This window comes from Carlito syrichta, unplaced genomic scaffold (genome assembly GCF_000164805.1).
Source record: "Carlito syrichta isolate Samal-C Ts95f unplaced genomic scaffold, Tarsius_syrichta-2.0.1 Scaffold303316, whole genome shotgun sequence".
Classification (NCBI taxonomy): Eukaryota; Metazoa; Chordata; class Mammalia; order Primates; family Tarsiidae; genus Carlito; species Carlito syrichta.
The window spans coordinates 254,197-263,756 of record NW_007247412.1 but is presented as its reverse complement, the minus strand read 5'-3'; the positions used below and the strand labels follow the sequence as shown (position 1 = coordinate 263,756).

The 9,560-nt window shown below is 41.3% G+C and overlaps 1 protein-coding gene across 2 annotated transcripts in view; it reads right to left on the bottom strand.

Moving 5' to 3' along the window:
• Positions 1–9,560, bottom strand: part of HIPK1 (homeodomain interacting protein kinase 1) — a 42,545-nt gene that overhangs the window by 28,252 nt on the left and 4,733 nt on the right. For both annotated transcript variants that reach the window (XM_021712491.1, XM_008058381.2), the window contains exon 2: positions 3,240–3,363. In XM_021712491.1, coding sequence (XP_021568166.1) covers positions 3,240–3,363 — 124 coding nt within the window. The remainder of the gene's footprint in view (positions 1–3,239; positions 3,364–9,560) is intronic.

Genomic DNA, 9,560 nt, shown 5'->3' with positions numbered 1-9,560 from the left:
GGCGGTGGCGATGGCCCGGCCGGGGGTCTGGCTGCAGCTGCTGCCCCCGACACGGTCTCCTGCGCGCTGCACCCGCCACCCCTCGCGGCCTCGCGCCGAAAGTGGCGGTTTTTGCAACAGACGTGGTTCTTGCTCTCAGACAGCCTGCAGTCTAGTGAGGGAGACAGACTGGATGTATAACTCAAACTGAGGTGGCACGCTGAGAAAATAACGGGCTTCCATAAAAAGACAAGACAAAGGAGCCTAGCCTGGATGGGGGCGGGTCAGGCAAAGCTAGCTGGGGAAGCAGCGCCCCAGCCCGCGAGTGAGCAGGCAGCGCTAGAGCCAGGGCGGGCGGCGGAGCGCCGACCACGGAACAGCACGTGCAGGGCCGGCGCCACCGGGAAGTCAGTTCTCGAGTAGGGCAGAAGTGGTGCCAAACGGGGCTGGGGCGTGGAGAGAAGGAAGAAAGGGCATAAGACCGACCAAGGGAAGAAGAGGGGAAGAGGGGAAGGGGAGGGACAACTGGGTGGGGCTCAGCGGCCACATTAAGGATTTAGTCCTTCCTTCTAGAAGCAAGGGGAAGCCGCCGAAGCCCAAGGGCATGGCATGCTTAAGTCCGTTTTGAAAAAGCCACTCTGAACAAAAACTGGAGAGCGAAAGAGAGAGACAGTCTAGTAGCCCAGGTAGGTGATAAAGACAGCCTGGACTGACAAAGCAGTAAAGAAAACAAAAAGAATATAATCAAGAGGCGTCCAGGACAAATGGTCAGGAGACAGGCACACACAAACGCACACATCACGCACTCACTAAAAACCACATCTTCTTTCATAGAATTTACTTCAAGAGTGTTATACAATTATTGTTATGATTATTTATTTAATGTCTGCTGACCATCACCCAGCTATAGTCTACACGAGGGCAAGAACAACATTTAGTTTATTTGGCATTGCATCCCCCATACCTACACTACCTGACATAAAGTAGGCATTCGTTAAACACATGATAAAAACTTTTAAAAAATACACACACACACATAAACACACACACACACAATACACCAAAACATAACAGGTTAACTGAGTAGTAAAACTACTGGAGGATGAAATTTTTGTCTCTTGGCTTATTATATCTTTTCTAATTTTTCATATGCATGCACTTATGGAATTAAAACATTTAAAATTTTTATTATTAAAAATAAATTTTTTTTTTTGAATTGCAGTCTCACTCTGCTGCCCAGACTGGAGTGCAATGGCCGCTCCCGGTCACCACAGCCTCGACCTGCTGGGCTTCGGCGATCCTTCCGCCTCAGCGTTCCGAGGAGCTGGAATTACAGGCGAGCGCTACCACGCCTGGTTGATTTTTGATTTATTGTAGGGATGAGGTCTCGCCAAGTTGCCCGGGTGGGCCTCGAACCTGCGGGCTCAGGCAATCCACTCACCTCAGCATGAGCCACCGAGCCCGGCAAAAGACGCGGGATTACAGGCTGAGCCACTGAGACCGGCAAAAATAATTTTTCAAAGACCAAAAAATTTTTATTATTATAAAATGAAAGAATTTCATCATAAAAGTAGAATGGGAAGCCATCACCCCAATGCTTTCACATAGCTTAAAATTAAGTAACAACAAAAACCCCAGATTTAAGCAAATAAAAAGTATTACTATTATTTGTTATTTTAAACAAATAAAAACATATTCAACAAATTTAAAGTCATTAGCTAATATTCAGAGAGGGTACACATATTTAACTTCAAGACTGATAAATGTGCTATAAAATCTCAGCTACAGCATCTACAAAAAATCTAAAGCTAATTATCACTTAATAGTGAAAAAATGAGTGTTTTCCTCCCCTAAAACTAGGAACACAATAAGGATGTTCACTCTCAATATTTCTTTTTTTTTTTTTTGAGTTAGAGTCTCACTCTGTCGCCCAGACTGGAGTGCAGCCTCACCTGCTGGGCTCCGGCGATCCTTCCGCCTCAGCCTTCCAAGTAGCTGGAATTACAGGCATGCACTACCATGCCCGGCTGATTTTTTTGATTTATTGTAGAGATGAGGCCTCGCTGCCCAGGCGGGTCTCGAACCCGCGGGCTCAGGCAATCCACTCACCTCAGCCTCCCAAAGGTGCAAGATTACAGGCTGAGCCACCGAGCCCGGCCTCTCTCAATATTTCTATTCAACACTGTACTAGTGGTTCAATGCAAAGCAATTAGGGAAGAAAAAAAGGCATCCAGACCAGAAAGGAAAATGTAAAACTATATTTGTACATGGCATGATCTTATATACAGAAAATCATAAGGAAATCATTAAAAACTATTCGAACTAGAGTTCTGTGAGAAAACTGTTGGGAAAAGAGCTCAACAGGGTTGTAGGATATGAGCTCAATTACAAAAAGCAATTGCAACTCTATATATTAGTAATGAATAATCTGAAAATGAAATTTAAAAAATAATCCCATTCACTTAAGTATCAACAAGTAGAGCACTTAGAAATAAACTTAACAAAAGAGGAAATTTTTGAGAAAATTGATAAGTTGATCCTAAACTTCACATGGAAATGGAAGAGTCCCAAACAGCCAAATAATCTTGAAAAAGAACAAAGCTAGAAGACTCACACATCCTGATTTCAAAACTTACTACAAAAGTTAGAGAAATCAAAATAGTGTGGTACTGGTATAAGAACAGACACAGGATATAGATCAGTGAAACAGAAGTGGCAGTCCAGAAATATTTATGGTCAATTGATTTTCAACAAAGATGCCAAGATAACCCAATGGGGAAAGGACAGTCTTTTCAGCAAATGGTACTGGGAAAACTGAATATCGAAATGCAAAATTTTAAGTTGGACCCTTACCTAACGTCAAATACAAAAAAATCGACTCGAAATCAAAGACCCAAATGCAAGCATAAAACTATAAAAATCTTAGAAGAAAACATAGGGGATTTCCTACACAACTAGGATTTGGCAATGATTTCTTGGATATGACACCAAAAGCACAAGCAGCAAAAGAAAAAGACAAATTGGACTTCATCAAAGTTAAAAACTTCTGTGCATCAACAACCTATCCACACATTAAAAAAAAAAAAGGTAACCCACAGAATAGGAGAAAATGTATGCAAACCCTGTATTTGATAGAGATCAATATCCAGAATATATTAAGAACTCCTACAACTCAACAACAACAACAAACACATTCAAAAGTGGGCAAAGGACTTGAATAGACATATCTCTAAAGAAGATAAACAAACATATACTCTTACCTGATCATATTCTGAAGCACCAGGGTAGAGAGGCCATCCCAGAAACAGCTCAGCTATCACACAGCCCAGAGACCACATATCAATAGCTTCACAAAATGGTAATCCAAGAATAATTTCAGGAGCTCTAGCAAAAACAAAAATATCAGGTAGAAAAGTAAACATTATTTGGAGAAATTAAATTGGCTAAGTCCTGTTTTAGTATCAGTTAAAGGTATATTTATTTAAGGAAGCTACTGGAAACAATTTGTGGTATACAATCCATCATCCAAAACTCTTGGGGCCAGACACGTTTTGGAATACAGAATTTTTTGAATTTCAAAAAGGTAATATAGAACATAAACTACACATTACATAATAATCCCAATGAAGTTCAGGGCAATGCCTGTCACTTAATTCTTACAATAATCCTATAAAAGTAGGTATTATTATAAGTCATTAATTCTAAGATCCACATTTTTTTTCACATTTCTCTGAAATTAGGGAGATTCTTGCAAATAATGGTTTATTTCAGTTTAATGTAGTGCTTTTACTTTCTTAAGTGGCACATAAACAATATCGCATCTTATATCAATAGCATGTAAGAGTCTATGTAATAAAGTATTATCTCCATTTTACAGATAAAGAAACTGGAAACTGACAGGTTCAGTAACCTGCCCAAGGCTACACAGCTTGCAATCTGATCCAGGATCTGAGCTCTGAAGCACTTTACTATCTTCTCCAAAATGATGTCCTTTCCTTACAAGTTACACAATTTGGATCTGCAAGGCCAATCCAGATCCGGATCTAGACCCAGAGCCTCATGTAACAGGAGCTAAACGCAAAGGCAGCTCTTTCCCTGAAGAACCATCTAAATGGCTGCCACCTCACGAAATGCCTACATTTTCCACACTTGACTTTCAAGTACTTTGTGCTTACTGGTGCTTTGTGTGTATGTGCAGGAAGTGAGGGAGGCAGAACTGGGGGACCCTAGACTCTAAAAGCATTCCTGGTCCTTATACAGAACCAGCAGAAGACCTAGGCCTGCTCGGACTCACACTTTTCAATAGCTATGAGCAGAACCACCAATTTCCCAGTTTTTTTATTCTTTGACGCGAATTGTGGTTTTGTTCACCAAAGAAATAACCCTCAAAAGTGATATTGCTGTAATATGTGGCTAGAGCCACATATTACTGATAGAATTTCAGAAATCAATTAAATCCTAACCATTATGGCATGTTTTTAAAATCGCACACGTTTGCCAGGAGTATTAATAAACTAGCAAGAATACCCAGAAACAACATAAGCGCTTTTCTAAAAATTGAAAAGGAACAAAATTTTCTACTCCCAGTGAGCGGAATCATTAATTTCCAAGTTCATGACAGTGCCAAAAATAGCTGGCAAGGGAAGCGCAAATGGATTCGTGCCAAAATAAAAACTGGGCTTAGAACATTCCAAGGCATCAGCCAGAGAGCAGCAGATTGATTCTGCCATTCCTGTCATACTAGGAAGACATTTTAAAGTCCAAAAGGTAGGTCACAGGAATGGCCGGGCAATCCAATAACTTGCTTCTCTAAAAAGGAAGCAATAATATGTGATAAGCATTAGTCTACTAGAGCTTAAAAGTTTTAGGGAAATTAAGGAAAACGCTAAATCCAGCCCCCAAGTCCCATAAAAACAAACAAACAAAAAACCTGAAGATTAGCTGTAAGTTTTTCATTTGGCCTCACCCTGCTTCTGAAGTAACAAAAGCAGCTAAGAATTTCCAGCAAAAGCTCACTTAAAACAGCAGCTCTACCACATCTTCCATAGAACAAGACAAATATCAAAAGAAAACAGTTAAAAAAAAAAAAAAAGGTAGTTAAGCTTGCTCAGTCCAAATGAAGTTTTTTTGGGTTGTTTTTTTTTTTGGGGGGGTGATTAAAAACGTTAGACTTAACTATACTCTAGGAAGCAAGAATACTGGTTATTTTCTCCTTTACTAAACAGTAAGGTACACTAGAGTGGGTTCATCTCTAAAGACTAAGTGTTTAAAATTCTGAATTCAAATTATAATTCTTATAATTTCATCACATCGTTCCCCTTGCCTCCATTATTTCTTAACCCCTCAATATAAATTCTATAGACACTGAAGCCAGGCATGGTGGCTTAAGTCTTAATTTGGGCACTTTGGGAGGCTGAGGCAAAACGATTGCTGTTTAAGACCAGCCTAGGCAACAAAGTTGCCTCATCTATGTTAAAAATTTTAAAAATGAGCCGGGCATGGAGGCATGTGCCTGTAGTCCCAGGAACTTGAGAGGCTAAGACAGAAGGATCGCCTGAGCCCAGAAGGTCAAGGCTGTAGTGAGTCATAATCATGTCACTGCACTCCAGACTGGACAACAGAGTGAGACCCTGACTCAAAAACAATAAATGAACAAACAAGCAAGCTCTACAGACCCTGAAACTCTGGTTTGACCTCATCTGTATAACAAGGAAACTGAGTTAGATAATTACTCTTCTAGGTCCCTTTCCTGCTCTAACAGTCTTTTGTTTTGGGAGTCGGTGTCTCACCCTGTCCACCAGGCTAGAGTGCAGTGGCACGCTCACAGCCACCACAGCCTCAACCTGCTGCGCTCAGGTGATCCTTCTGCCTCAGTCTTCCAAAAAGGAACCACAGGCACAAACCACCACGACTGGCTGTTTTTTTGATATATTGTAGAGATGAGGTCTCACCATGCTGCTCAGGCTGGTCTCAAACCCCTGAGCTCAAGCAATCCTCTCGCGTCTGCTTCCCAAAGTGCAGGAATTATAGGCATGAACCACACACCCAGCACTTCCAGCACTAACATTATAACAACTAGGCAGTAAAAAAGATAATCTACTGAAGCACAGGAAAGAGAAAGAAATTTTAAAACTGGCAGTATTTACTTCCGTATGAAAATAACATTAATTATGCTCTAAACATGGTGGGTGTTCTCTTTGAAAAGGACATCTCATCCTTAAAGAATAAATACTAAACAAGTTCTAATTACTATGGTCAAGTGGTAGAAATAGCAGTCCCTGCCTTTTGTCTTCCCAACTTCAAACTTCTTTTTCTACTTTTTTGTGACAGTCTCTCGCTCTGTCACCCAGGCTGAAGCGCAGTGGCACGATCATAGCTCACTGCAGCCTGGACCTCCTGGGGTCAAGCTATCCTCCTGCCTCGGCCTCCTGAGTAGCTAGCATCACAGGCATGAGCCACTGTGCCAAGCCTTCCAACTTCTTTAAATTGAAAAGTTCCTCCAACCAATACTCAAGCTTGATTTCGCTGGCACTCAGAGAAAGCTATGGTTAGAACCGCTTAACTGTACAAATCATTCTCCAGTTACTTTCATGAAAATATTGGTTTCTTTCTTCCCATTTCAGAGGCATCAAACCTACTGACTTACCAGATTAGAGATGTTACACAAAGCCTAACTTCCTGCGTCTGTGGCTTCGGTGAAACAGTAGTTTCACTGTCAGCAGATATTAGATGTGTTTGTCTAGGATAAAATGAAGATATACTTTCCTTCTCTAGACCTTGTCCTTCCATAAATAACAAAGTGATTCAACTTGAAATAAAGGCTGGCTAGTTTGCTCAGAATGGAAAAGCATTGAGCTTGTAAGCATGGTAAACATGTCCCTAAAACTCAGGCTCCAAAGATAGGAGCTTTTCTTGGAGTCAGTCTACACTTCCAGTGGGCCAGAGAAAAAACGATAATATTTCCACTGCCTGAATCATCTAACCGTGCCCATGGCCAATGGAAACAGCAGGGTGACAAATTTATGTCAACTGGTAATACTTTGGCATGTTATCAGCAAGACAAAGCAATATAAACTGAAAAGGAGGGTAAAAAGAAGGCTAGCTTTGGAGTCAGAATGCTTCACCAGCCAAGAGGATCGCACAGAGGTTTTCTGAAAGACAAGAGGGTGAGGACTTAATGTACTCAAATATGGCAACAAAGCAACATGAAAGCAGCTTAAGAGGACCATTGTGGATAAAACCAGAGATAAAGAAGGCATGCCTGAGCCGCTCTTCCATCTGCCTTATGCTCATTATCAAGTATTACTGTGATACAACAGAACTCTTGTGTTAAGTCCAAAATACAGTCAAGTCCTGGACACGTAACTTCAATATACAAAGTAATTCTTCAGTAACAGAATGAACTCCTTTAAGGGATAACTTAGCTCCACTTAAAATTACTCTTATAGTCAACAACTAAAATCCAATGGATTTAAATAAAGGAAGCTTTGTTGAAGAGAAGTTTTTTAAATTTGAAAATCTTATTTTCTATAAAATCAAAACCAAAATTACTCACTTGAAAGCTTATATTAAAAGATTAAGGAAAGAATACAAAAATCAGCAATCTAACACTGAAAATTATTCAAATGAATTACACATTAGAGAAAGCAACCAGACTATTTATATCTCTCAAATCTTTACCCTTTACATGAAAAGTCCATAAAAAAATGATTTCATGAAATAATTCTAATCTCCAACCGCTCTCCCTTTTCAATTTTAAAACTGTTGTTGGCCAGGTGCAGTGGCTCACGCCTGCAATCCCAGCACTTTGGGAGATCAAGGCAGGAGGGCTGCTTGAGCCCAGGAATTCAAGACCAACCTGGGCAACATAGAAAGACCTCGTCTCTACAAAAAATTTAAAAATTAGCCGGATGTGGTAGCATGCACCTGTAGTCCTAGCTACTCTGGAGACTGAGGCAGAAGGATCACCTGAGCCCAGGAGGCTGAGGCTGTTGTGAGCCATGATCATGCTACTGCACCCTACCCTGAGTGGCAGAGTGAAACCCAAACACCACCTCCCCCCACCCCCCAAAAACTGCTGTTACCACAAAGAGAATGCACTGTCTCCGAAATGGCAGACAGACAGTCAAAGACTACCTGTAGTCAGAAAGTAAAGATGAAGAAAGGAAGAGCAGCCCTCATCCTTTAGCTGCAATCTCCCTCTTATCTCTCCCGCATTCAAAATGGGACTCTGAGTTGAACTCTTCAGTGTACCTGTCGAGTGTCAGATATATGTGTGTGTATGTGGATGGTGGCGAGACCGAGCAAAGGGAAGTATTGAAAAGGAAATGTAGGCCAGGCACAGTGGTTCACACCCATAATCCCAACATTTTGGGAGGCCAAGGTGAGAGGACTGCCTGAGCCCATGGGTTTGAGACCAGCCAGGGCAACTTGGCGAGACCTCATCTCTACAATAAGTCAAAAAGTTAGCCGGATGTGGTGGTGTGTGCCTGTAGCTCCAGCTACTTGGAAGGCTGAGGCAGTAGGATCACTGAGCCCAGCAAATAGAGGCTGCGGTGGCCGTGAGCATGCCACTGTACTCCATCCTGGGCGACAGAGTGAGACTCCAATGCAAAAAAAGAAAAAAAGAAGCAAATGTACTTGGCATCTAACTCTCCAAAGGCATAAATAAATGAAAATGGGATTCTTAAAAACAGCCAAGATTGCCTAGGGCAGCATAAAACCAGAAACCAAAGGCTCTAAGAACTTCTTTGCCTCACTCATTTCAAGTAAAAATAAGTCGTTTTATAAAGCTATAAAAAAGGTAAAAATAAATAAGAATGGGCTGAAAGACTTACTATGATTAAAATTTTGGCTGGGTGTGGAAGCTCATGCTTATAATTCCAACACTTTGGGAGGCTGAGGCAGGAGGATTGCTTGAGGCCAGGAATTCAAGACCAGCCTGGGCAGCATAGCAAGAATTCATCTCTACAAAAAATAAGAATTAGCTGGAGGTAATGGCACCCATCTGTAGTCTCAGCCACTCAGGAGGCTGAGGTGGAAGGATTGCCTGAATCCAGGAGGTTAAGGCTATGGTGAGCCGTGATTGTGACACTGCACTCCAGTGTGAGCAACAGAGTGAGACTCCCAACTCAAAAAAGAAAAAGAAAAAAAAAGAAAAAGAAAATTAGCCAGGAATGGTGGTGCATGCCTATAATCCCCACTACTGGGAGACTGAAACAGAAGGATCGCCTGACCCCAGGAGACTGAGGCTGCAGAGAGCTGTGACTGTGCCACTTGCAATCCAGCTTGGGAGACAGAATGAAACTCTGACTAAAAAAAAAAATAAGATTTCAAACTACCTAAAATGATCTATAAATTCAATGCTATCCTATTAAAAACCAATGATTATGTGGAAACTTGACTGGGCTAAAGAAAAAAAAAAACCAACAACTTTTTTAAATTAAAAAAACAGAAAAATTCATCTTAAAATCCATGGAATCTCAAGGACCTCGGAATAGCCAAACTTAAAAAAGAACAAACTTGCCGGGCTCGGTGGCTCAGCCTGTAATCCCGTGCCTTTGGGAGGCTGAGGTAAGTGG